The 27,748-nt window shown below is 41.9% G+C and overlaps 2 protein-coding genes across 6 annotated transcripts; one reads left to right on the top strand and one right to left on the bottom strand.

Moving 5' to 3' along the window:
• Positions 1-2,936: 2,936 nt before the first annotated feature.
• SPATS1 (spermatogenesis associated serine rich 1) lies at positions 2,937-27,458 on the bottom strand. Of its 5 annotated transcripts, none has more exons than XM_043450543.1 (8): positions 27,373-27,458; positions 26,847-27,023; positions 17,564-17,708; positions 14,623-14,747; positions 13,155-13,316; positions 7,722-7,842; positions 6,434-6,496; positions 2,937-3,369 (listed from the first exon to the last, which is right to left on the bottom strand). In XM_043450543.1, exons 2-8 carry the CDS (start codon positions 26,866-26,868, stop codon positions 3,222-3,224), a joined length of 786 nt encoding a protein of 261 aa, XP_043306478.1. In that variant the 5' UTR covers positions 26,869-27,023; positions 27,373-27,458; the 3' UTR covers positions 2,937-3,221. The 5 variants fall into 5 exon arrangements, with proteins under 5 accessions (XP_043306478.1, XP_043306476.1, XP_043306479.1 ...); XM_043450541.1 differs by having other exon boundaries at positions 27,293-27,385; XM_043450544.1 differs by lacking the exon at positions 27,373-27,458 and having other exon boundaries at positions 2,937-3,081; positions 3,254-3,369; positions 26,847-27,126.
• On the top strand, positions 8,215-9,528 carry LOC122429876 (OCIA domain-containing protein 1-like). The gene has a single exon (XM_043450546.1). It carries the CDS (start codon positions 8,364-8,366, stop codon positions 8,970-8,972), a length of 609 nt encoding a protein of 202 aa, XP_043306481.1. The 5' UTR covers positions 8,215-8,363; the 3' UTR covers positions 8,973-9,528.
• Positions 27,459-27,748: the final 290 nt, after the last annotated feature.

The raw sequence follows: 27,748 nt of genomic DNA, 5'->3' as shown, positions 1-27,748 counted from the left end.
CTCTGATGCTTTGCACATATAATTTCAAGACAGGTCCTCCAGTCCTGCCCTCCATCTACCAGATTGCCACCCATAAGCTCCTCCCTGGGCATCCAGTTACTACAAAATGGAATTCCATGCATCCTAAATGCTAGTAATCCATACCATAATGTTAACCATGGTTAATCATCTAAATTGGCTTGAGTTTCACCTAGCCCAATACTCCCTTGTGGTGTATCAGTTGTAGCTTGTAATTTTTTTCTCACTCATCTTCATGATCGTTATTTCTGGGGTGCCCTGGGATGCCCTGGTGCTTCAGATTTACATTTCTCACAGGAGACTGATTTTTTTTTCCCACACTTATATACCAGATCCCAAACTCACCTGCCCAGTTACATCCTGAACAGTTCCACTTGGATGTGTCACAGGTTTCTCAAATTCAACTTCCAAAGATTGAGCTCCTGTGAAAGTCCTGGTGGTCCAGTGGTTCGGACTCTGTGCTTTCACTGCCAAGCGCCTGGGTTTAATCCAGGAACTAAGATCCCACAAGCTGCATGGTCAGTTCAATTCAGTTCAGTCACTCAGTCATGTCCGACTCTTTGCGACCCCATGAATCGCAGCACGCCAGGCCTCCCTGTCCATCACCAACTCCTGGAGTTTACTCAAACTCATGTCCATCGAGTCAGTGATGCCATCCAGCCATCTCATCCTCTGTTGTCCCCTTCTCCTCCTGCCCCCAATCCCTCCCAGCATCAGGGTATTTTCCAATGAGTCAACGCTTCACATGAGGTGGCCAAAGTATTGGAGCTTCAGCTTCAGCATCAGTCCTGCCAATGAACAACCAGGACTGATCTCCTTTAGGATGGACTGGTTGGATCTCCTTGCAGTCCAAGGGACTTTCAAGAGTCTTCTCCAATACCACAATTCAAAAGCATTAATTCTTCGGTGCTCAGCTTTCCCTATAGTCCAACTCTCACATCCATACATGACCACTGGAAAAACCATAGCCTTGACTATCTAGTCCTTTGTTGGCAAAGTAATGTCTCTGCTTTTTAATATGCTATCTGGTTGGTCATAACTTTCCTTCCAAGGAGTAAGCGTCTTTTAATTTCATGGCTGCAATCACCATCTGCAGTGATTTTGGAGCCCAAAAAAATAAAGTCAGTCACTGTTTCCACTGTTTCCCCATCTATTTGCCATGAAGTGATGGGACCAGATGCCATGATCTTAGTTTTCTGAATGTTAAGCTTTAAGCCAACTTTTTCACTCTCCTCTTTCACTTTCATCAAGCAGCTTTTTAGTTCCTCTTCAGCTGCATGGTGGAGCCAAAAAAAAAAAAAAATTGAGCTCCCTCTAGAAAACCTATACTTCTCCAGTATTCCTTATTTCAGGGGATAGCACAGGGCTGGCATGTATGGTTAGGTTAGTGGTTCATCGCATAAGGGACAAATGGAGGCTGAAATCTAGTTTGTGAAGTAGTGCATCCAAGAGACCGTGTCCATCAAGAGAGCATCTTTCTCTAGGTGAGCGAAGACACTATATGGTCTGGACACCACATGTTGCCCTGGCAACAGCACCACCTGTTGCCACTTTCCCTTCTCTCATACTTTTCTCCCACTCGTATCCAAGTCATCCCAGAGCCTTGCCATTTTCATCTCCAGTTCCTCTCCTATGTGCCACCTCTGTTCTGTGTTTCCAGATAGAGCAAATAAAAATACAGAGTTCCCAGTTAAATTTGAATTTCAAATAGACAGTCAGTGATTTTTAGCATAATTATGCCCCATACCTTCCTTCTGTCCTCTCTTTCCAAGAGAACCCTAGCTTTTTTTCTCCAGCCCACGCTCCGCTCAGCCAAGAGAACACATTTCTAGGCAGATGGTCACACCCATGCTCACACCATCACCGCTAGAAGCTGCCCCCACACCCTCTCTGTATTTGCTGGACTCAGACACATTTCTTCAGAAAACAAGCCATTGGGATTTGGGGCTTCTTATTTGATATGAGGCTGGGTCTCTCCATGTGCACCACAAAATGTTTAGTTTTCATGGATTTCTTACAAAGTCCAGATTTGGGAGCCTCAAGTCAGTAGTGGCCACCCCACACCCCGGGGAGGCTCAGGCCATAACCCCTGTGGAGCTCCCTGGTGTTGGAAGAACACAAGACATCCCAAGTGGGCTCCCAGTGTTTCCCCAGAGTCCACTCGAACTTGGCCAGTAGATGCGCTAAATCAGCATCAGAACTTCTAACTACAAGGGGTGATGGGGCCGGGGGGTGCCTTTAGTGCATTTCAGGCCCAAATGGGAAGAAAGGTCTCAGGACAAAAAGATGTGAGAGGGCCAAGGCAGGGGACCAAAGGGAGAAGGGATGAGTCAAGGGAGAGAGGAGTGAGTCTGGTCAAGGGAGAAGGAATGAGTCCAAAGACTCCATGGAGGCAGCGCCTTGCTCTTCTCAGGGGCTTGGCCCAGGACTTGGGTGCCCTGCACTCAGAGGCTACTCCCAGATGTCACCCCTGCACTGTTAGCTGGTTCTTGTGAACCACCAGATTACCCTTGACCTTAGGAGAAGTACTAAGAAGTCAATTACCATTGACCATTCTGAAGTATAATAGGTATGTAGGAGTAAAGAGATATGATGCCTGTTATTCACTCTCAGATAACTGAGCAAAATAACAATAGTAATAATATGAGAAAAAGAGTGTGTACGCCTTTGGACAAACGTTAACTACTGTAGATTCTAAGTGAAGAACATGTAGATGTTTGTTGTACGATTCTCAAAACTTTTCTATCAGTAAAGTTTTCAAAATACAAGTGAAAGGAATTCCCTGGTGGTCCAGTGGTTAGAACTCCGAGCTTTCACTGCCGAGATCCGGAGTTCAGTCTCTGGTCGGGGAACTAAGATCCCACAAATGGCGCGGCGCAGCCAAAAAATAATAACAACGTTTAAAAAGGCAAACCACAGTGATTTTGCATCCAAGTCAAACATTTGATTTAGAACAGTTGCACTAACAGAAGCAATCAACAGGAAAAGGCTCTCCAGGGGCCAGTCAGTGCCTGCTTCCTGGACCTGTTTCTGTTCAGGACTGTCTTGGAAAGTCGAAAGAACCTGTGGATAGAGGCACAGTTAAAGGCTGTGCTCCATCACAAGACCAACAGTTCTCGAACATATACTTGACAGCAACCCACAGCCGTGACATCTGCCCAGGGGCCACCTCAAGCCTGCTCTTCCGGGGTTGCCTCCAGTTGTTATGCTATTTTTTGAAAGTCCTTTGACCCACCAGCAGGTAGCAAACTGTGTAGCAAGGAGATCGCTGGCTGCCAGTTGTCAAGCTCTTCGACTTCTCTTATCTCGCTCTTCAGCATGTTGGCCTTGTCCTTCACCCAGAAAGGCAAGCTGTGGGAAGAAAACAACACCGTTTGAGTCCGCCTGATGCAAATTTGCAAACACCTTCAGGAGACAAGGTATTCCATCCTCCAAAAGTAAGAAGGCCTCCAATTCTAGAGACCAGGTGTCAACATCAAGCACCATATTGGGACTTCCCTGGTGGTCCAATGGTTAAGAATCTGTCTTCCAATACAAGGGACGAGGGCTAATCCAAGTCAGAGAACTAAGATCCCTTATGCCTTGCAACTAAGCTAGTGAGCCTCAACTACTGAGCCTGCATGCTCTGGAAGCCATGTGCCATAACTAGAGAGAAGCTTGAGCTCCGCAATAAAAGATTTTGCATGCCACAACTAAGACCTGATGTAGCCAAATAAATAAATATTTTTTAAAAACCTGTCATATTAGTTGTCGTCACTGTCCCTGCCCCAAACCCATGTCTCTTTTGTGTCCCTCTCTGCCCAGGAATCTGAACCCGGTAGCCTGCATCAGCTTGACTCCTCCCTGCTCCCACCTTTGAGTTGGGCTTGGCTAGTAGGAAGCACCCACAGGAGTTCAGAAGGTGCAAAGACAGAGACTGAGATGTGTCTTACTGAGTTCCTTGACTCCCACCCTGTCTCCTGAGGTACCCCAGTTCTGGAGCGGCTGTATTCTCCACGGCCACAGTGCCTTTAGAGCAGCCCTTCTCCATTCTCTCACTGCTCTGTGAACCATGAGCCCTTCTCCTGCTGTTCAGACCTAGACGTTAGTAACAGCTTCCCACTGGTGGGAGTCCCTGGGTGCTTCACCCTCCCATGTGAGTTCCCACAACCTGCTCACTCATTGGTAAACAGTCCTTTCATTAAACTGTCTTCAGAATCCCAGCAAAGTTTGCCTTCTGCTTTCTGCTGGGACCTCAGCTAATACAGATACCGGGCATCCTCCCAGGTCTGTTGAGATTTGAAAGAGCATATGCTGAGCTGTGCTGTGTGTGATCCAAGAGGCCTTAGGAAGTCTGACTCCTGGGATGAGTCAGAGCAGGAAGATGAAGAATGCTTTCATTTTTTGGCTGCTAGAATTTTCATATTTGGGGGGAGAAATGCATTATGATTGAGAAAACACCCTGATAAACCTGCTGAAGGTAAGGAAGTCCCTGTAAGAAGACAGAGGAGGATTACCACATGTAGGAATAGATGGGATATCATTTAAAGCTGACAACACAATAATATTGGGTTGGCCAAAAAGTTTGTTCAGGTTTTTCATAACATCTTATATAAAAATCCAAACAAACTTTTTGGCCAACCCACTAGAAGCCCAGCTAAAAAAATCAGGGCAAAAAGCAACATAGGAAGATATCAGCATAAAGAACCAGTAGAACAAAAAACACAAGCATTCCTAAACATCCAAAGAAATAATTTTTTAACTTTTGTTGAAATAAAACAGTGAAAGACTCAGGGTAAATATAATATACATAACACATGTAACAAAGTATTCTGACAGAATTTAAATCAAGTCTGTCAAATCAATAAATGCAAGTGACCCTAAATCACCTCTTAGAGAAACTACTTTTCAAATTGACTCACAGAGAAAAATCCAGTTCTATTTCGGAGAGAAAGACATAAAACACAGTAATTTGAAAGTCTAAGAATGGGCAAAAGCATATTAGTCAAATGCAAACAAAACAAAGTAAGAGTTGTAATCTTAATATCTGGATAGTATAACACAGGACAAAATGCATTAAGTGAGAAAAAAGAAAGATATTTTTGCAGTGCTAAAGGCTACTAGTAATAAAGACAGAAACACACTAATATTTGGACATTTTAACACACCAACTCTTAGTCCAAGGAGACCAAACGAGCGGTCAAGTGGACAAAAATGGGTAAGAAAAAATAGGGACTAAACAATAAACAATAAGATAAATCTTCTGGGTATGTATCTAAATTTGCATCCTGATAAAATAGAATGTACTTTCCTTTTTAAAAATATATATTTACTTATTTATTTATTTGGCTGAATTGAGTCTTAGTTGCAGCTCATGGGCTTAGCTGCTCCACATTACGTGGGATCTTACCAGTTCCCCAACCAGACATCAACCCCACATCTCCTACATTGCAAGGTGGATTCTTAACCAGTGGACCACCAGGAAAGTCCCTAGAATGCACTTTAAAATTCATACGGAAAGAGTCTCAAAACTGAACGTATATTAGCTCACAAGAAAACTATGATAATTCCATAAGATAAAAATAATAAAAACAATATTTTCTGATCACAAGGTAATACAAGTAAGAATGAATTACAAAATAAAAGCCAAAAAGCTCTCCTACCTAGAAAATCTCCCTATTAAGGAATTCTTTAGTCAAAAGGGAACTATCAGTGGGAACGACAGAATTCTTCAAAAAATAAAAATAACCTACATATCAAAATATTTTGGTTCAGAATGGAGCAGAGCTAAACTATTAGATCAGAAGAATGAGAACTTCCCTGGTGGTCCAGTGGCTGGGACTCCACATTCCCAATGCAGGGGGACCCAGGTTCAATCCCTGGTCAGGGAACTAGATTTCACAGGCTGGAACTAAGAGTTTGCATGTAGCAACTAAAGATCCCACATGCTGTAACTAAAAGATTCAGCACAGCCAAATAAATAAAAACAATATTTTTTAAAAAGAAAAGATCAGAGGAATGATACTTTCCTCAAATACAGAAATACTAGCTTACTCTATGCCTCTTCAAACTCTTAACCATCCTCCCTGGCTGCACTTATTTAAGTATATGTCTTTTCTTTCCCAACAAACTCTTGTGTTTTGGAAAGCAGGGACCCTGACTGTTTCTCCATATAAAATCCCTCATGGTAGAATAACACGTGGCATCTGGCAGTCTGTTAATCATATCTACTAAAGATATAAGCAGCCAAGTGGCTAGACTCCACAGACACTTGACCTTCAAAACCATAAACCCTCCATTCAAACCGCCTCACCCAACTACCAGGATTCAAAAGGTCCCTATGCCTCAGGTGTCTATGAGCTCCTCCATAGGAGAAAATAAATAATTGATGTGCTCATAAAGATGGGATAATATGGAATATGTTGAGATAACTCACTTGGGGATTTGTGGAAGAGGCTCAAGTGGAATAAACGTATCAAATTTCTTTTCATAAGGCACTCTGAAAATCAGAAAAGACAACCATCAGATTGGTATGGCTTCTATGGCAAAGATATCAATACTTCACTGTGTTCAATACAGTGTCTTATTTTATTGTTTTAATTGCCATGTATAGACTTCAAAACCATTAAGGGCCATAATTCTTAGTATTTTTTTTATCGCTTTTTGTAAACATCATTAAAACAAACATGATTAATTTTTATTGAGGTATATAGTTGATTTACAATATGTTTAAAGTGGATACATAGTGATATATGATTATTAAAGGTTATACTCCATTTGTAGTTATTATAAAATATTGGTTATAGTCCCTGTAGTTTATATTCTTGTAGCTTATTTATTTTAAACATAGTAGTTTGTATCTCTCAGTCCCCACCTCTATCTTGCCCCTCCCCAATACCCTCTCCCTACTAGTCACCATTAGTTTCTTCTCTATATCTGTGAGTCTTTCTGTTTTGTTATATTTACTTTTTAGTTTGTTTTACTTTTTAGATTCCATATATAAGTGATATCATACAGTATTTGTCTTTCTATAATTTGACTTATTTCACTAAGCATAATACCTCCAAGTTTATCCATGTTGTTGCAAATGACAAAATTTCACTTTTTATGGTGGAGTATCACTCCATTGTATATATATATATATGTACATATATATAACACACACATATATATATTATATATATATTGTATATATATATAAACATCTTGTTTATCTATTCATTTGCTGAGGTTGTTTCCATATCTTGGCTATTGTAAATAATTGCTGCTATAAACATTGGGGCGCATGTATTCAAATTAGTGGTTTTGTTTTCTTTGGGACATGATTAATTTTCTAAAATATTTTTAATGTACTACACCAACTATTTTTCTTTTAACTTAATGACCCTCCCTTTCTTGTCAATGCTTACTTCCAAGTGTAAGTCAACCCTACTAACCAACAATGTGATTCAGAATGAAAATTGAAGCCTTCATATGTGTGGTAGTAATAATAGGAACAAAATTAGCAACCACCTTTTTGTAGTCAAGATCCTGTGTATGATCTCAGTTACACACATACATATATATACATACACTAAGGAAATAGACGTGGACTTTTTTTAGAAATTTTCACCAACTATGTCTTGTTGAGATTCGCCCCTTGCAAAATATAATTTATATGTAGCAGAGAGAAATACAATTCCTTTAAATTTCACTAAATAATGCTAGTATTAACATACACTTACATTGAAAAATTCACTGGCGGGAGAGTTGATCCTGCTTTGTGGAAGCCTTTACTCTGTTCTGGATACATATATGGATTATCTCCTGGAGTTAACTTTGGGATTCCATTCCTGGGGTCAAGAACTGTGAATGGTGTTTAAAAACAAAATCATAAAAAGAGCTGAAAATGGTCCACAGATTTGCTCTTAGTATTGATATGACAATGGAAATAGGATAATTTAGTGTTTTATCATTAGGTACATATAGATGTCTTAAATGCTCTGTTTATGACTGTTTCACCTTGAGGAGATGAAAAGTGTGAGCCTGAAATAAAGTAAAAGTAAAAAATAAATTTAAAAAACAGATTAAAAAACTTTTTTCAAGTGTGAGCCTATGTTTAAGACATTTTTTTAAAGGTGTTATGATTACTTTACCCTGGGAAAGAACAATAACTTAGGTTTGGATGGAATGGTTTGGTTTAAAATGAATGATGAATCAAAAGTTATCTGCAGACCGCTCCCCACCCCCAACCCCGCAGCGGTCCCGCGCGCCTCCCGCCTTCCCCTCCCCCCTCCACCACACTCGAGTCCCCCATCGGGCCTTCTGTCCCTGGTCGATCGGGTTCGCCGCGCCACCGCCCGCCGCCGCCGTCGTCGGGAGGAAAGATGAATGGGAGGGCTGATTTTCGAGAGCCAAATGCGGAAGTTCCAAGACCAATTCCCCACATAGGGGCTGATTACATTCCAACGGAGGAAGAAAGAAGAGTCTTTGCAGAGTGCAATGATGAAAGCTTCTGGTTCAGATCTGTACCTTTGGCTGCAACAAGTATGTTGATTACTCAAGGGTTGATTAGTAAAGGAATCCTTTCAAGTCATCCCAAATATGGTTCCATTCCTAAACTTATATTTGCTTGCATCATGGGATACTTTGCTGGAAAGCTTTCTTATGTGAAAACTTGCCAGGAGAAGTTCAAGAATCTTGAGAATTCCCCTCTCGGAGAAGCTTTACGATCAGGACAGGCACGACGATCTTCACCAACTGGGCACTATTCTCAGAGGTCAAAATATGACTCAAATGTGAGTGGTCATTCATCTTTTGCAACACCTCCAGCAGCAGACAACTTAGAAAAAGAGATGCTTCCTCATTATGAGCCAATTCCGTTCAGTGCTTCTTTGAATGAATCTACTCCAACTGGTATTACTGATCATATTGCCCAAGATTTTGTTTTAGGAATGTTGTGTTTGCTTATTCATCACTACTTCAATGGACATTAAGTAATAAGGGATATATACGTCAAAGTAAACAAATATGGAGATACTTGGGATGAGTGAAAAATTGCATCATTGGACCTACTGAAGGAGTTTCAGTATCCAGCTTCATCTAGGTGGTCATGAACATCTGCATGCTTTGAGCTCAGCAGCAGTCTTCATAAACACATTTAAAACTAGAACCTGGGTTTTTGTGGTTTGGCTTATTAAGATGATGTTTTAAAAACTCAGACTTTAATATTAATATTGTGTGAATGTAGTCATTTGGGGAACTCTGAATGATGGTATTATACCATGATTATACATAGTTTGTGAAATTGTTTTAAGTTACAGGGCAAGGACACTCTGTTATAAAACTTTCAAGAGAATGTAATGCTCTGCAATCACTGCATCTGGAAATAAATGATGCCTGCATGTTCAATTGGGGTGGGGGGGAGCAAGCATAATTTTAAGTGTTAAACTTTACATCAAAATTACTTAAATGCCTTTCTCCAGTGTTTGCTGTATTCTCTTAGTGTTTATGGTAAATAAAATATACAGGAATGTGCAAAAAAAAAAAAAAGTTATCTGCAATGATGAGCATAAACTCTGCCTTGAAATCTTTTCATTCCTAAGCATTAGTGTATTTTGAATCCCTGAATTCCTCAGGGATTAGAGGTGATTTTAACTGGGGCTCTGCCTCTCTGATTGGATCTCAACTAAAAAGGGTCCTGGCTCCTCCTTCTGACTCAAAGACTAGGACAGGGGTTTCCCTGGTGGCGCAGTGGATAAAATCTGCCTACCAATGCAGGGGACATGGGTTCGATCTGTGGTCCAGGGAGATTCCACATGCTGTGGAGCAACTAAGCCCGTGTGCCCTAACTATTGAGCCTGTGCTCTAGAGGCTGGGGGCCGCAACTGCTGAGCCCATGTGCCACAACTACTGAAGCCCTAGAGCCGTGCTCCACATGAAAAGCCACCAGAATGAGAAGCCCGTGCACTGCAACTAGAGAGTAGCCCCTTCTCACTGAAACTGGGGAAAAGCTCGTGCAGCAACAAAGACCCAGCAAGCCAAAAATAAAATAATTAATTAAAAAAAAAAAGACGGAGGTGGTGCAGCAGTGGGAGGTGGCCTTCCTGGTGAAGAGGAGTCAGGAAAAAGTCTACTGATGCTGAGTAAACACTACTTACTCAGCCCATGCTCTGACACCCGACCCAGCCCCTTCCAATGCCCCAGGAGCAAGAAACTAACCACATGAGTTCACAGGGAGTCAGGCTGGTACGGGATGGTCATTTAAACATGCACCTCCAACACCAGATGCATCTCCTAAGAAAATAATCCTGGCCTGCAAGACTGCCTTGCGCAATCCTACACCCAACAAACAGGACTCCTTTTAAAATTTTTATTTATTTTGAAAGTTTTTTTACATATTTGTATTTATTTAGCTGGGCCAGGTCTTGGCCATGGCACTTGGGAATCTTCAATCTTTTTTGCAGCATGTGAGATCTAGTTTCCTGACCAGGGATTGAACCCGGGCCCCTGCTTTGGGAACACTGAGTCTTAGAAACTGGACCATCAGGGAAGTCCCTCATTTACTTTGCTTTTTGGCTGTGCTGGGTCTTGGTTGCTGCTCGGGCTTTTCTCTAGCTGCAATGCTCGGGCTTCTGTTGTTTCAGCTCCTGGGCTCTAGAGCTCAATAGCTGTGGCACACGGGCTTAGCTGCTTAGTTGCTCTGCAGCATGTGGGATCTTCCCAGGCCAGGGATGGAACCCATGTCTCCTGCATTAGTAGGCGGATTCTTTACCACTGAGCCACCAAGGAAGCCCTCGTCGTCTACTTTTAATATATACTTGCAGTTGTCCCTGTTCTGGCCAGTGAGACAAAGAAGTCTCCCAAGGACCATATGGGAAAACTTTCCTTCCTTCTAAAAGGGGAAGGCAACAGCAGATTTTCCTTTTTTATGTCTTTAATACAAATATGATGCTTAGAATTATAACAATTATCTTGTAACTATAAGGGGACAAGCATCAAGACAAAAAAATTCAACATTACGAAGAATGGTAATACATCAAAAAATCCAAAATGAGCCTGTAACTTTGATGACATCATTGGACAACCAGACCATATATGTCACCTAGATACCAAAGCTTCTTGTTAATTACTTTAAAGATATCTTACAATTTGAGTCTCTGATAATTTGATTTTTCTCTTACTTGTGGCCAAAAGCATGCCTAAGTAATAGACAGCTAAACTTAGTCCCTTCTTGGTTTTTCTCAATTGTTCCAGATTTAAACCAGTTTAATGAATCCTTGCTGTTCCTCCCTAGGATTGCATCTCAGGAGTGAGAAGTTAGAATGTGCACAGCAGGATTACATGACATCAGGATCTATGAGAAGGCTCTGAGTCCTGGGTCACCATCTGCAAACCACACGGGTACCTGCTGCTTTCTGAGAGCTGGCATCTATTTCTGTTGTCTACTAAAATGGGCCATCTAGTCTGATCCTCTGAAGCCATCCCTGTCTGCCATGCATCAGGTGAAACACGCATTTATTCCCATATGACCCCTGGCTTGGTGGTCGACAGTGCACCCTACGGCGGCCTCCAGGCATTCCAGCTGTACCAACAGCTCTCCTGGCTTGCTCGCTTGCTCTCTCTCTCTCTCTTTCTCTCTGTCCTAAGCTCCACAGTCTTTACAGGGCACAGAAATGCTACTATTCATCCACATCTCCTGGATGGATGAGACCCTCAGGGGGCTTTCTCCCCAAACATTGCCCAGATCATCATTGTCTGCGCACAGTCAGGAGAGATGCCACTTCACCTGGAAGCTCAAGGTCTTCCCCCAGCCACCCTGTGAGGCAGAAGCCCCAACTACACTCACGCCCCCTCAGCCACTAGATTTTGATCTCAGAAGTTGGGTAGGACACAGAACTCCTCAAAGTCCCCATATCAGTGACTACTTTCTCACCTCCTCTAGTCTGGCTTTTGGGGTATTCTCTATCCATGCAAGGGCTTCCCTGGGGGCTCAGTGGTAAAGAATCCACCTGCCAATGCAGGAGACATGGGTTCAATCCCTGGGTCAAGAAGATGCCCTGGAGGAGGAAATGCAACCCATTCCAGTATTCTTGCCTAAAAAATCCCATGGACAGAGAAGCCTGGAGAGCTACAGTCCATAGGGCTGGACAAGAGTTTGACAAGACTTAGCAAGTAAATAACAACTACCCAAGGAAAAGCCTTGGTTTTCAAAACTACTTGTCTCTGCTGTGAGTTTAAAAGTCTATTTTAAAACTCAAAAGAAAACCGAGAAGTTTCCATTTCTTTCTCTTTGTATACTGGAGTGGGTAGCCTTTCCATTCTCCAGGGGCTCTTCCCAACCCAGGGATCAAACCCAGGTCTCCCACACTGCAGGCGGATTCTTTACCAGCTGAGCCACCAGGGAAAGCCAACAATACTGGAGTGGGTGGCATATACCTTCTCCAGCGGATCTTCCCAGGAATTGAACTGGGGTCTCCTGCATTGCACGCAGATTCTTTACCAACTGAGCTACCAGGGAAGCCCTACTTTCCTACAACAGCAATCTTATTCTTCCCTGAAGCACTTGCTGACTCCTATACAGGTATTTCTTAGAAGTGTGTGCCATAAATGGTCCCTTGGTATTCAGAAACTCTTTAGGGTCTTTCAATAAACTTATGATGGCTAAGTTGGAACAGAGAACTCACCAAATCACCAGCTGAGGAGATACATATATACACTTCCTCATCACATCTACCTTTCATTAAATCAGCTACAAAACAACAACACACACTGAAGCTAAGGTTTACAGGATGTTTTCCTTGTAAAGAATCGAAAATATGATTTAAATGCATGTGACAAGCAGCATCTAATTGAAACATGAATTCTTTTCCTCGGACTTCAATGGAGGTTTCTATTAATAAGTATCCGAGACAACTTATCTGATGACTTAAATATCACATTAGCATTTTATGAAACTCAGAGAAAAACAAAAATGTGGATCAGCATATGGTGTGAATTCTTTGCCAGAAAGTGCAGCCTGCCAACCACCCCCTTGTCTTTCCTATTTTCCTGGCTGCACCTGGATGACACAGTGACCCCCTAGGTCTGCCCCAGCCACACAATGCTGGGCCACCGGAATGACAACTCACGAGTATTCTGGGGCATTGCACAATGAAAATTCAGGAGGAAAATGTTACCATATTTCTTTCTCCCAAGGCTCTTGTCCACGATCCTCTCTGACAGAGACCTCCTATTGCCGAGGAAGACCCCGTTAAAGAAACACTGCTTTCCAACATGGTAGGTGTGGATGTTGCTGCTAAACCTTGGATAAAATGTCCACTCAGGACGCTGCCCATCTTCTGCAAGACATCAGAAATGCTTCCATCAGCACTGCTCCCAGCCTCACAGTGTAGCTGGATAACAAAATAGTGTGAAGCCCCACCCCCACCCCCAGCTCTATCTGGCTACACGACCTGTATCAATGTGTGTAGTTCCGTAATTCTACATCAGGGGCAGTGTTAACCTCTATGGGACTAGGCACAAAAGAAGGGAAGTAGAGAGAAAGCTATCTAAGAGGGCTCTTTGTTTCCTTTTTACCTTCCCTTTCAAAAATAAAGCCAGTTTTATGGTTGAAAGTGATGTATGGGATAGGAAGCTCAGAGAGTTTTACAAGCATCTGTGAGCCAATCTTCACTCTAATAAATGTGTAGGAATAGAAAGCCCATCAGGGGAAGGGCTGGAACACCCATGGCATCTTAACCAGATGGCACATGCACAGGCTACAGAAACCCAGAGAGATGCGATGTGATTAGGACCAAGGAGAAAGGCTGCTCTGAGACCTCAGGCTAGCTACTGGACTTCTCAGTGCCTCTGTTTCTTCATCCGACCCTTTTCCTATAAAACTGCTCAAGTGATTTTAAACGGTAAAAGATCTCCTACAGCTTACAGCTCTAGGGTTGCTTAAGAAACTCTTGTCTCCTTGGTGGCCGTGAAGGACCAGAGGCTTTGGAGGCAGGCATATTTGAGTTCTAATCCCATCCCTTCACTTCCTAACTATGTGTGCTTGTGTGGGTGACTGAATCTCTCCAGCTTCAGTTTCCTTCTGTGTAAAACAGGTAGGTCTGTATTAGCCACACAGGTCTATATGTATTGACACAGAAAGGATCCATGATCTATTTATACTTTGAGTGAAAACAATACTTTGAAAATAATCTGTGTACTATTTTCTATCAGTGAAAATATTGTGGTATATTACAATCCATAAATATATATATATTAAACATATATATGTTTATACACATACAAATATACTTCAAATACATATACATTTACATTTCAAAATTCTCGAAGAATAGATATCAAGCTCTTCACAACTATGGAGCAGAATAGGGGGATGATTAGAAAATATTGGGGAAGGGGTTTTCATACTCTACATGTTTCTTTATTATTTTAATATTTTATTATAGTACTTTTATGTTTATAAGGCATTATTTTTGCAAAACATATAACAGTAGCTGCCCCGCAGAGTTGTGAGAATTAGAGATGAAGTATGTTGAGTGCCAGGCACCTAGTGGGTCTTCTGTGAATGGCACCCAACAGTATGGCAGCCTTCTGCAAAGACCCTGGGCATGGTGGTATATGGAAGAGGACCTATGATCTACTCACTTGTCTGCAACTTGAGCAGGCTGAATTCCTGGGGATATTTATCCTTTTGGACTTCAGGCAATGAAGTTTCAGAGGAGTAATCAGAATGTGAGGAGGAGGATTTCAGATCCAACTCTGCAGCAGGGCTGGAAAGGAAGCAGAAGGATGAAAATGTCAATGTGCTTAAATTGGAAGTTACAACCTGATCTTACATCTCTTACACCAGAATTGCCCTCATGTATGAAAACTAGGACTACTCTTCACTAAAAGCCCATGAGCATATAATTTATTTATTCACAATTTGAGGGGATTGAAATATATTCCAAAGATGCATGCTTAAAGGCAGTTTGGTGTTCAAAAGTTAAATATAGAATTATCATATAACCCAGAAATTCTACTCCTGGCATACACCTAAACATTAGGCTGAATAAAAGAAGCCAGGCACAAAGACCATATATTGGTGACTCCATTTATACGAAATATCCAGAACAGGTAAATCCACAGAGATAAAATTAATGGTTATCCAGGGCTGGAGGGATGGGGACATGACGGTGACAGGTTTCTTTAAGGAGGCAATAAAAATGTCCTAAAATTGACTGTGATAATGGTTGTATTATTAAACTGGTGAATTACATGGTATATGAATTATGCTTCAACTAAAACTGCTACCAAAAAATGCATGTTCAATAAAATCATTAAATGGAAATAAAAAATCAATCAGTATAAAGAAAAGAGAAAGAAATAATCAAAAACAAACCTCGACTGAAATGGCTATAATAACAGAGCACTATGTTTAGTACAGAACTTCCTGGCAGTTAAAAATGCCTGCAATGAGCTATTGTGGGCATCAACAGAAAAAGCCATCACTTCTGGTCTTAGTGGCCTAGCATTTGATAGATGGCCTTGGACAATGCTTTCAGGTAGAGTTATCTGTTATCAAGTCATAGAATCTTTTTTCATAATATTATATTACCCTGATATTGGAATCATTTCAAACCAACTTCATGTTGATCATTTTGTTTGCTGCTGACAAAAAAATCCTGTTACTATAGGTGGGGCCAGTAGCATCATTTCCATTTACAAAGGAAATGAACCCTCAAAGAAACTCACAAAGCACATCCTAGAGAGGGGCCGAGCTGGATCTGCAGGTTAACTCTGGACTATGTTGCCTAAAAATCATAAAGAACCCTGGGTCCATAACTCACAGTCTTGCATAGCCCAACTTCAGTTTTAAGTAAACAGTCCCATACTAATGTCTTTGAACTTCCATAGTGTGCAGATAAAGCAAAAAAGCCAACAACTCAGAGTCCACCCTCCCAGTTCCAAATGTATGATAACTTTGACACTGGGTGATATATGGCTCTCCTAAATACTTTTTATATATTTGTGTTTGCTGAATTAACTGCGTAGAAAACATTGCCAAGATAAAGGAAACATTCCAAAAGAACTTTAGGACTATCCACCAACTTGTTTCACTCGACAAACACGTATCTGAGTACATTTTGGGGCAAGCATTGCTCTAGACACTGGGGATCCAAAGAGTCCCTGCTCTCAGGAGCTTAGGGTCAAGGGGAAGAGGACATGGACAGATAAACAGGTGACTGTGAAAGAGCGGGTAAATGCAGAGTTGGAAAAACCAGGTTTTGCAAAAAAGTAGTATAATAGGATCTTAACTGTGAAAAATAATTACATATTTCCATGCATTAGAAATAGATTTTTCTTTCATGCATATAAAAAACGTTAACACCAATTCTCTAAGTGATGAGATTACCGTGGTGGTTGTTTTTTATACTGTTTTTTATATTTTCAAAATTCCTATAATGAACTTAAATAACTTTATTTTTTAATTTAATTATGTGTTTATGGCTGTGCTGGGTATTCGCTGCGACACAGCTGGAGAGCTGTGGCTTCTTCACTGAGGTGACTTCTCTTGTTTCTCAGCACAGGCTCGAGGGCTCAGTCCTTGCAGTTCCCGGGCTCTAGGGCACATGGACTCAGCAGTTGGAGTGCAAGGGTTTAGTCGCTCCCTGGTATGTAGGCTCTTTCTGGACCAGGGATTGAACCCATGTCCCTTGCATTAACAGGAGGATTCTTCACCACTGAGCCACCATGGAAACCACTAATTTACCTTCATTACAACAAAAACTGTTAGAAAAAGCTTTTTAAGACTTTGTATCATAAGAAATCAAACAGAGCAAAGTATATAAAACAGCACAGTGTTACAAATACTTATAAAGCCAACATTCAAGACAAGAAATAACGCATGGCCAGCCCTTTCCTCCCACTCCCCAGAAACCATCTGTGTCCCTTTCCCAGAGAGGTAACCACAATCCTGACTCTTGACTGTCATGGTAACCATTTCTTTGCTGTTCTTTAAGAGTTTACCACCAGAACTTCCTTGGTGGTCCAGGGGTTAAGAACCTGCCTTCCAATGCAGGGAACACAGGTTCCTGGTCAGGAAACTAAGATCCCACATGCCCTGGGGCAACCAAGCCCACACGCCACAAGGAACATCCAATTGCCACAACTAAGACACAATGCAGCCAAAAACAAAAATGACATAAATGAGTATTTTTTATAAGGTTTACCACCTGTGTGTATATATTTGTATTCCCAAAAATACGTAGTTTAATTTCACCTTCATAATAGCCAGCCCTTGCACAGTCTGTGTTTTATGCCAAGGAGTCTTCTAATCACTTTATATGTATTACCTCATTTCATCCTCACAACAATCTCCTGAAGTATTACCCTCTCTCCATTTTGCAGATAAGAAAGCTGAGGCCCAGGGAGGTGAAGTAATTTGCCCAAATTCACACAGACACCAACTGACTGAGTGAGATGTGAACCCAGCCTGGCTCCGGAATCCATGCTCTTATAAACATGTCGCACTCCCTCTCAGATTGTTGGTCCCTTGGTAGAATTGACCCCAATGTTTACGGCTCTTCCCTGGACCCTTACTTACTCTAGGTGGACAAGGCCTCTGCAAGGGCTGAGAGGCTTACCGACACTCAGACCTGTTTCAGTAGATGAGGGGCTGACCCTTCTGCCAGATGATGTTACGTTGGCAAAGCATCCCTTAGATTCCAGAAGATCATTGTGCTTGGTATCTGCAACACATAGATATCACCACTGGATTACATTCATGAAACTACCTCCCACTTGATCTTGTTCCCCAGATGGTAAATAATTTCTTTAAACAAAAAAAAAAACTATAAGAAAATTCTCAGAAATAAGAGTCAGGCTTCTCTGACGCTGGAGTACATTTTTAGAATGACTGCTCTTCCACCTACCATTTCATGATTCACATGTGTGGCATCTGCCGGGCACCTCTGCAAATTCCCATCATCCACCAGTGGGACTACCCCTTAGCCAGGTTTTATTCATTTCCTATCAACTCCCTCTCAAATTCATTTACCAAGTGAATCACATCCTTCCCACACTTGTCAAGTCCCAACTCTATTACCAAACACCTTACTTTTAAGAGAACTTTGCCTGTGACTCTACAAAGTTTAAAGTTTAAATTCTACAAAATCTGTCCTCTCACAATACCCCCATGCTGGAGTTTCTCAGGGTAAGAACTGTTGCATCAGAGTTACCTGAGAGGCCTGTTAAAAATACAGATTCCCAGGATAAAGAAGATGTGAGACATAAATACAATGGAATATTACTCAAGCCATTAGAAAAAATGAAATAACATCATTTGCAGCAACATGGATGGGCCTGGAGATTGTCATATGAGTGAAGTCAGACATCCCTTATAAAAATGGGGAATCTAAAAAAAAGAATGATACAAATGAACTTATTCACAAAACAGAAACAGACTTACAAACTTAGAGAACAAACTTATGGCTGCTAGTATTCTAACCCTTATGAATATACAGTGGAAGTGAGAAATAGATTTAAGGGACTAGATCTGATAGACAGAGAGCCTGATGAACTATGGATGGAGGTTCGTGACATTGTACAGGAGACAGGAATCAAGACCATCCCCATGGAAAACAAATGCAAAAAGGCAAAATGGTTGTCTGAGGAGGCCTTACAAATAGCTGTGAAAAGAAGAGAAGCAAAAAGCAAAGGAGAAAAGGAAAGATATTCCCATTTGAATGCAGAGTTCCAAAGAATAGCCAGGAGAGATAAGAAAGCCTTCCTCAGCAATCAATGCAAAGCAATAGAGGAAAACAACAGAATGGGAAAGACTAGAGATCTCTTCAAGAAAATTAGAGATACCAAGGGAACATTTCATGCAAAAATGGGCTCAATAAAGGACAGAAATGGTATGGACCTAACAGAAGCAGAAGATATTAAGAAGAAGTGGCAAGAATACACAGAAGAACTGTACAAAAAAGATCTTCATGACCCAGATAATCACAATGGTGTGATCACTCACTTAGAGCCAGACATCCTGGAATGTGAAGTCAAGTGGGCCTTAGAAAGCATCACTACGAACAAAGCTAGTGGAGGTGATGGAATTCCAGTTGAGCTATTTCAAATCCTGAAAGATGATGCTGTGAAAGTGCTACACTCAATATGTCAGCAAATTTGGAAAACTCATCAGTGGCCACAGGACTGGAAAAGGTCAGTTTTCATTCCAATCCCTAAGAAAGGCAATCCCAAAGAATGCTCAAACTACCGCACAATTGCACTCATCTCACATGCTAGTAAAGTAATGCTCAAAATTCTCCAAGCCAGGCTTCAGCAATACGTGAACCATGAACTTCCAGATGTTCAAGCTGGTTTTAGAAAAGGCAGAGAAACCAGAGATCAAATTGCCAATATCCGCTGGATCATCGAAAAAGCGAGAGTTCCAGAAAAACATCTATTTCTGCTTTATTGACTACATCAAAGCCTTCGACTGTGTGGATCACAATAAACTGTGGAAAATTCTTAAAGAGATGGGAATACCAGACCACCTGACCTGCCTCTTGAGAAACCTGTATGCAAGTCAGGAAGCAACAGTTAGAACTGGACATGAACAACAGACTGGTTCCAAATAGGAAAAGGAGTACGTCAAGGCTGTATGTTGTCACCCTGATTATTTAACTTATATGCAGAGTACATCATAAGAAACGCTGGGCTGGAAGATGCACAAGCTGGAATCAAGATTGCCGGGAGAAATATCAATAACCTCAGATATGCAGATGACACCACCCTTATGGCAGAAAGTGAAGAAGAACTAAAGAGCCTCTTGATGAAAGTGAAAGAGGAGAGTGAAAAAGTTGGCTTAAAGCTCAACATTCAGAAAACTAAGATCATGGCATCTGGTCCCATCACCTCATGGGAAATAGATGGGGAAACAGTGGAAACAGTGTCAGACTTTATTTTTTGGGGCTCCAAAAATCACTGCAGATGGTGACTGCAGCCATGAAATTATAAGACGCTTACCCCTTGGAAGGAGAGTTATGACCAACCTAGATAGCATATTAGAAAGCAGAGACATTACTTTGCCAACAAAGGTCCGTCTGGTCAAGGCTATTGTTTTTCCAGTGGTCATGTATGGATGTGAGAGTTGGACTGTGAAGAAAGCTGAGCGCTGAAAAATTGATGCTTTTGAACTGTAGTGTTGGAGAAGACACTTGAAAGTCCCTTGGACTGCAAGGAGATCCAACCAGTCCATCCTGAAGGAGATAAGTCCTGGGTGTTCATTGGAAGGACTGATGCTGAAGCTGAAACTCCAATACTTTGGCCACCTCATGTGAAGAGTTGACTCATTGGAAAAGACCCTGATGCTGGGAGGGACTGGGGGCAGGAGGAGAAGGGGACGACAGAGGATGAGATGGCTGGATAGCATCACCGACTCGATGGGCATGGGTTTGAGTAAACCCTGGGAGTTTGTGATGGACAGGGAGGCCTGGCGTGCTGCGATTCATGGGGTCGCAAAGAGTCGGACACGACTGAGCGACCGAACTGAACTGACTGACTGAGTGGGGCAAGACGGGGGACGGGATTGTTAGGGAGTTTGGGATGAACACTGCTATATTTAAAATGGATAACCAACAAGGACCTACTGTATAGCCCAGGAAACACTGCTCGATGATATGTGGCAGCCTGGGACGGGAGGCGAGTTTAGAATAGACACATATATTTGTATGGCTGAGTCCCTTTGCCGTCCACCTGGAACTATCACATTGTTAACTGGCTATACTCCAATATAAAATTAAAACTTTTTTAAAAAAGAAAAAAAATACAGATTACCAGAATAAATGGAAAAAGGGGGTGCTAAAATAGACATGAGTTTGAGTAAACTCCTGGAGTTGGTGATGGACAGGGAGGCCTGGCGTGCTGCGACTCATGGGGTGGCAAAGAGTCGGACACGACTGAGCAACTGAACTGAACTGAACTGAACTGAAAATAGATAACTAACAAGGACCTGCTGTAAAGTACAGGGAACTCTGCTCAATACTCTGTAATAACAGAAATGGGAAAAGAATTTTAAAAAGAGTAAATACATGTCTGTGTATAACTGAATCACTTTGCTGTATACCTGAAACTAATGCAACATTGTTCGTCAACTACACTCCAATATAAAAGTTAAAATTAAAATATAAAATATAAATTTTATAAAAATTAAAATTAATATTAAAAAAATTAAATGGGGGTGGTGGGAGAAAAAACAACATAAAACATTAAAAAATAAGAAATAATTCAAAAATACCGATTCCCAAATCCCATTACAGACCCATCAAACTGGAATCTTGGTCAGTGAATCCTGGGAATCCACATTTTGAAGAAGCCTCACTCGCTCAGTAGTTCTTAGGCTCATGTCTGGCAGTGAAATTCCTCCTCTTCAAGCCCAGTTCCATCACTGCACTCATTCTATCCTTCTCCTCTTCTTGATTCTCCACATGCATCCAATGATGAGAATCAACTTGGGACACTTGTTCAACATGCAGATTCCAGGGCTCCAAGCCAACTTATGGGGAGAGGTGGGAGGCAACTGGGGAATGTGTATGTTTAAGAAGCACCTCGGGTGATTCTCAGAGCCAGCCAAGTGTGGGAGGAGCTGTTTTGGCACAAGGCCCTGAGCCATGCCTTGGAGAAGGGCATGGCAGCCCACTCCAGTATTCTTGCCTGGAGAATCCCAATGAACAGAGGAGCCTGGCGGGCTGCAGTCCACGGGGTCGCAAAGAGCTGGACATGACTGAGCGACTAAGCACAGCATGGCATGCAGCCTAGGGCAGCCCTCCGTACATGAGGGCCAACTGGTTGCTTGAGGAGTGACTGGTTGGGATGGAGTGGAACCCAGTGGAGGGCAGAGCTGTGAAGAAAAAGCACAGGTCTCCAGCAGCCCCAGATATGGAGCCACAAAGGTGGTATCAAGAACATAATACAGACCACAGTCTCTGACCACATGCAATACTATTAAAAATCAATAATAAAAAGACAGCCAAAAAAAAAGACAGTCAAAAAACACCGATAAGCTTGGAAACTCAAACCACATCTCCAAACATTTCACATAATAGAACAGAGCATAATGTGACTCATGAGGTACTTAATGATCAATGACATAAGTACAATATATCAAAACTTGTAGATTCAACTAAAGCAGTAATTAGAACCGAGAGCCTTAAATGCATACACTGTATTTTACTGAATGTAAGACACCATCAGGTGTAAAAACATTATTATGTTATGGACCACAAAGAACAGAGGCTGCCAGTTAAATTATGACACATGCTTTATCACTTTGGACTTTTATATTTATTGAAGAATCCTTTTAGACGTACTTAGATATAGATTTTAATCCTGTGCATATTTAAAGAAGGAAAATAAAAGCAAAATGAAATGGCTAAAGGCACTCGTGGGGCTTTCCAGGTGGTGCTAGTAGTAAAGAATTGCTGTCAATGTGGGATATGCAAGAGACTCGGGTTTGCTCCCCAGGTCAGGAAGATCCCCACTCTAGTATTCTTACCTGGAAAAACCCATGGACAGGGGAAAGGAGTCGGACAAGACTAAGCGACTGAGCACAAGGCATTTTTAAACCTTACCCACATTCAAAAGTCTTATTACTAATCACTTTTCACCTCAATCCCTAATGTCCACATTTTCCACCAAAATTGATCTCAATGCAACAAGAATATAGGTGACAGAGCATTTCTTAAGTGCCTCTGGAATTTTCTTCCAAACCACAGACACACCTCTGTGTTATTCAGTGCTCATCCAGCAAAGTGTATACCAGCTACTTCACAGGGGCTACTGGGCCCATGGCACTGGTAAGACCCATCCAACTTCAGAGACACAAGCTGTGAAAAATGTCCATCTTACAAGTGACAGGTTATAGTGTCAGAAAACAAAGATTCTAAAATTAATGAACTAAACTTTCAATTCAAGATATAAGGGGGAAAAGACAAATGCCTCAAAATGATAAGGAAAGAAATAAGTAAATAAAAGCAGAAATGAATGAAATAAAGATGATTATGAGAATTAGCGGTTCATAAAAAAATTAAAAATGTAGATAAAGTTCAAGAAAAAATTTTTAATATAAGTAAACAGTATAAGAAATGAAAAAGAGGCCATAATTACAAATAAAACAGAAATAATTTTACCCATAAAGAAATTGAGTACCAGAAATATCCAATAACTTGCACAAGGTTACAGAGCAATGGAGTATAATGCATAGAATGTAGTTTAGGGTCTTCCCTGGAGGTCCACTGGTTAAGACTCTGAGCTTCCACTGCAAGGGGCACGGGTTTGATCCTTGGTTGGGGAACTAAGATCCCCACGTACTACACAGAACAGCCAAAAAACCAAAACAACAAAAAATGTAATTTAATGTTGCAATAATCATGATGGAACTGACACAAACCCTGACAGATAAATCAATAGAACAAAACAGCAAATGTAGCTAGAATAAAATTTTATGTGGTAGTAGTGGCATTTTATCACAGTGAAGAAAGAATGGATCATTCAAAAAAATATTTCTGTAACAACTAATTAACCATTTGGAATAAAAATAAAATTAAACCTCCCCTATCCCCAAATAAATTTCAAATGAATTACAAATTTCAATACAAAAATTAAAAGATGTATCTGAAAAAATAAGTGAATGTTTAAATAATGTTAGAGTGGGGAAGTTATTTCTAAGAAAGGTATCAAATACAGGACAAAAAAAAGATGCATAGATTTGAATACACACACATTTAAAACTTTCATAGCAAACTATAAATAGATTCATAACATACAGGATAAAAAAGAGCTAATAATAATCATGACAAAGCATGAGTTTTTAAAAATTTATAAGATGAAAATCTTATAACCAACAGAAAAAAAAAAGAGCAAAAGACATAATTAGGTAATTCACTAAACACACACATATAGACAATGTATGTTTGGGGAAAAAAATTCATCCTTACATTAGTAAAAGAGCTGAACTTAAAACAAGATATCATTATTATTTGCTATCCATTTACAAATACCTAAGGCTGGCACAGCTTTGAGGAATGACATTCTTGTACACTGCTACTGAAAAAATCTCCATCTTACTGAAGAGTAATTTGCCCATTTATGTCCTCCAAAATCTATGAGAAGGGCTCTTTCATTCCAAGGTTCTACTTTCAGTAACCTATCTCTGAAAAGGGTATGAAATGTATATATAAAGATGCAGAAAGGATCCAAATATGTAAAGGAAAAAATAAGATTAAGAGCAGAGATGTCTTCTGGGTTGAGCCTCATATCAGTTTTGAGTTACTTATCATAGCATTTACTTATGATAATACTTGCCCGTAGGTTTTAACAGGGACTGCCTTTTCTAAATAGTTCACATTGTATATTGTATTCGGCCACTAGGGGGACTAGCGAATTCACCAAAGCAAGGATTGTTTGCTAAGGATGGTATCAGAGGGGGCCCTCTCACAAGTTTTGGGGTTTGTTTTATTTTGAGAGGTAAAATGTAAATATATTATGCAACCCTAAGCAGCAAGCCAGTGAAATCATATCTACAAATTTAGCCTATTTCCCTGTTTACTTAAGAAGTTTTGTGATGGCAACATTCTGGAAAGCGGCCTGCAGCTGCCTAACAGCAGACTCTGCAGACTTTGACCAGCAAGGGCCAGAAGAGGGGTCTGTCTGCTCAACTGGCACTTCTCCAGACCCGGCTGACTTCTGGGAATTCCTAGAAGAAACTCAGCCTCAAACATGACCTGGAGACACGTAAGCCTGACCCCAGGCTGCCTCTCCACATCTCCTCAGGTGGGAGAAGAGGACTGGAAATGCAAGTCCAAACCCTCCCTTTCTGATATTGATGCCTCCGCTGTGTAAAGTAACATCAAGTTACTTTCAGCAAGTCAGTGACCTGTTGTGCCCAGCTCACAATTGCCGGCCCCACCTCTCTATCTAGCACTGTAGCCTGAGACATGGTAAGTTAAGGAACATCCTTCTTCAAAGGGTCACCATTTATCATGCTCATTTTTACTCAAATGCAAAAGATATGCAGTGAGCCATGAACTTGAAAATCCTAAGTCAAAACACTTCGAGACAAAAAAAAAAAAAAGATGGTCCAACCTAAGAGAAAGTTTTGATGACTAGAAAGGAATCGAGGGGGGAAAAAAATCTGTTTCAGACGCAAGTCTGTTTCTTTGGTACCATCTGTGAAATTCACAATAATTATTTCCATTTCCGTTAGGCAGGAATAACACCTTACGTAACCAAGGCACTTTCACAAGGCTTGTCATCTCAGCTGAGTTACACAATAGCACTGTCTGGCGGGGAGAAAATAATACAGCAAGCCAAGTTAGCTTCTTGTGAATACTCTTTAACCAAACGCTCGGTTTCCAATCCCTGTTTATCTGCTCGACAAACAAACAAAAGATCTAGGACAGTGGTTTTTAACCCTTTTTTGAATCACAGACTCCCCCCCAAGAAATAAAGAAAGTCTTGGGTCCTCTCTGCTGGAAAAATGCATACACACCCAGAGTTGTGCACTCAGCCTATGCTGGTTCATGGATCCATGCTCCTTTCCTTACTGAAACCTGTGGATTCCATGTGAAGCTGAGCTCAGATGTGGTCTCCCGAGTAGATACACCTCTCCAGCAGAAAAGGAAGCCATGGGTCTCTGGTTAATGTGGCGTGGCAACCTCAGGGGCTGGTGTTCTTCCAGGAGCCCTAACCTAGAAACCTGAAACCCTTTTACCCACCCTTAAAATAGCAGCATCCTTCTTTAGGCCTGGTCAACCTGAAAACTGCGGAACATTCTGGAGCTTAAAGCTAGAATCCCAGAACCTTTTTCTCCTTGCTGAACTAGCCACATTGGGCAATTAGTGGCTCTAATTTCTACTGCTCCACTGGCCCCTGCTTGTAAGAAAAAGTGAAAGTCTGAGTCACTCAGTGGTGTCCGACTCTTTGCCCCCCATGGATGGTAGCACACCAAGCCCCTCTGTCCATGGGATTCTCCAAGCAAGAATACTGGAGTGACAACATGTCATTCCCTTCTCCAGGAGATCTTCCTGACCTAGGGACTGAACCACAGTCATTGTGGGCAGATTCTTTACCATCAAAGGCACCAGGGAAGCCCCAGTTGTGGGTAGGTAGTAAATCATACCGCCACCGTCTCCCTGCACTTGTAAATGGAGGGAATCACAGACCTGGAATACAGAAGACCAAAGACCAAGCTCTAATGGGCAGAGATGGAATGTTCTACACTCTCTTTTTGCGGCATGAAGGCTACCCACTTACATGTACTCACTCGGGGGTTTCCTGAGAGACTGTGGATGTTTTGCTCCACAGCACTGTTCTCTAAAGGCAAATGTACCCCTAAACATTCTCTTCAGCCATAAAAATCAATCACAGAGCGCCCATCCACTGTTTAATTTAAACCTTTCATTAAAGTGTTCCTCATTTCTACCTGAGCTGTCCCATCCAAAAAACAGTGCCACAAATCTGATACACGAGCAAAGAGAAAGAAAAAGAGGGGGCCTGGGTTTGGAGACCAGAAGACTCACGTTAAATCCCAGCTTTATCATGTATTGACTCACACACTGGGCAGGTCAGACCTATGTCCTCCTTCATTCTTTGTAATATACCTCTCGGTGAGATATATCAGGAGATCCAGGGAGGTCATTTATGAGAACTCCTAATGCTGCTCTCTGCCTTACCAGATCTTGGGTTAATACAGACAGTATCAATACAAATAGTCCCTATTACAGGGTCCCAAACTAGCCTTCTTTTAAACGTCAAACAATAGCTTCTGGCTCAGTGTACTTAGCTGGAGCAACGAAATCCCAGTCAGCCCTCCAGATTTTTTTAAACTCAACTGTATCTCTTCTCTCCCGTCATGATGTCAGAGTCTCCTTTGTCTTGAACCTTCTTCAGGTCTCTGCTATGGAGGGGGCGGAGACGACAGCCCCCAGGACCGCTTCCAGCGTCCCTGGACTCAGCCGTGCAGATGCTGATTTAAATATTAAAAAGCGAACCGGAGACAAAGAAAAGACCTTTGTAAAAAAAAAAAAAAAAAGTATCAATCAAAGGAAGCAGAAACTTCAGGGGCCACTGAAAGTCGAGAGGGCAGGGCTGGCCTCTTTATCAAGGCTTCCCTCGCTTTCTCTGATTGGGCGTTTCCGGGTTCGGAGCTCCCGGCCCTCGCCCCGCCCACCGAGAGGCTGCTTCCCTTCCTCCGCTGGGTGGTCCACCCCTGCCCCCAGCGGGGGCCTGGCTCTACGCTCCGAGGCCTCCAAGGAGGTTACGGCCGACATCAACGCACCAAACCCAACCGGCAGCCGAACTGCAGGCCGAGGATCCGAGAGCCAAGGGCAAGAGGGACGCCGCAGCCACCTGCCTCACCCGCGGAGGCGCGTTCCGGGGTTGCCAGGACACCGGCCCAGCAACGCGCGCCGCCGCCTCCCGCCAGGCGGTGCTTCCCGGTCCTCTGAGCTTCCCCCGCCGCACGTGATGGAGTCTTTTGAAGGAGCAAAACCAGAGTCTCTAGCCCTGTCGGGCGTGGTGGGCAAGGACCAGTGGAAAACTGACTTTGTGTTTATGATTTTTTTTTTTTTCTTTTTCTTTTTAAGAACTGTGGGGACTTTCCTGGTGGTCGAGTTGCTAAGACTCCGGCTCTGCCAATGCAGGGAGCCTGGGTTCCATCCCTGATCAGGGAACTATCCTGTGAGACGCAACTAAGACCCGGTGCAGCCAAGTAAACAAATAATTTATTTTTTTA

The sequence above is a fragment of the Cervus canadensis genome, chromosome 28 (genome assembly GCF_019320065.1).
Source record: "Cervus canadensis isolate Bull #8, Minnesota chromosome 28, ASM1932006v1, whole genome shotgun sequence".
NCBI lineage: Eukaryota > Metazoa > Chordata > Mammalia > Artiodactyla > Cervidae > Cervus > Cervus canadensis.
This window is presented reverse-complemented; position numbering and strand designations above follow the sequence as displayed.

Excerpts from the sequence above, each read along its gene's own strand:
- LOC122429876 (XM_043450546.1), top strand. The coding sequence starts at position 8,364 with ATGAATGGGAGGGCTGATTTTCGAGAGCCAAATGCGGAAGTTCCAAGA.
- SPATS1 (XM_043450543.1), bottom strand. The coding sequence starts at position 26,868 with ATGACGGGAGAGAAGAGATACA. Across the intron at positions 6,497-7,721 it reads CCGCCAGTGAATTTTTCAAT|AGTGCCTTATGAAAAGAAAT; the intron begins GTAAGTGTATGT and ends TCTGATTTTCAG. Across the intron at positions 3,370-6,433 it reads CCTCTTCCACAAATCCCCAA|CTTGCCTTTCTGGGTGAAGG; the intron begins GTGAGTTATCTC and ends TTCTTCCCACAG.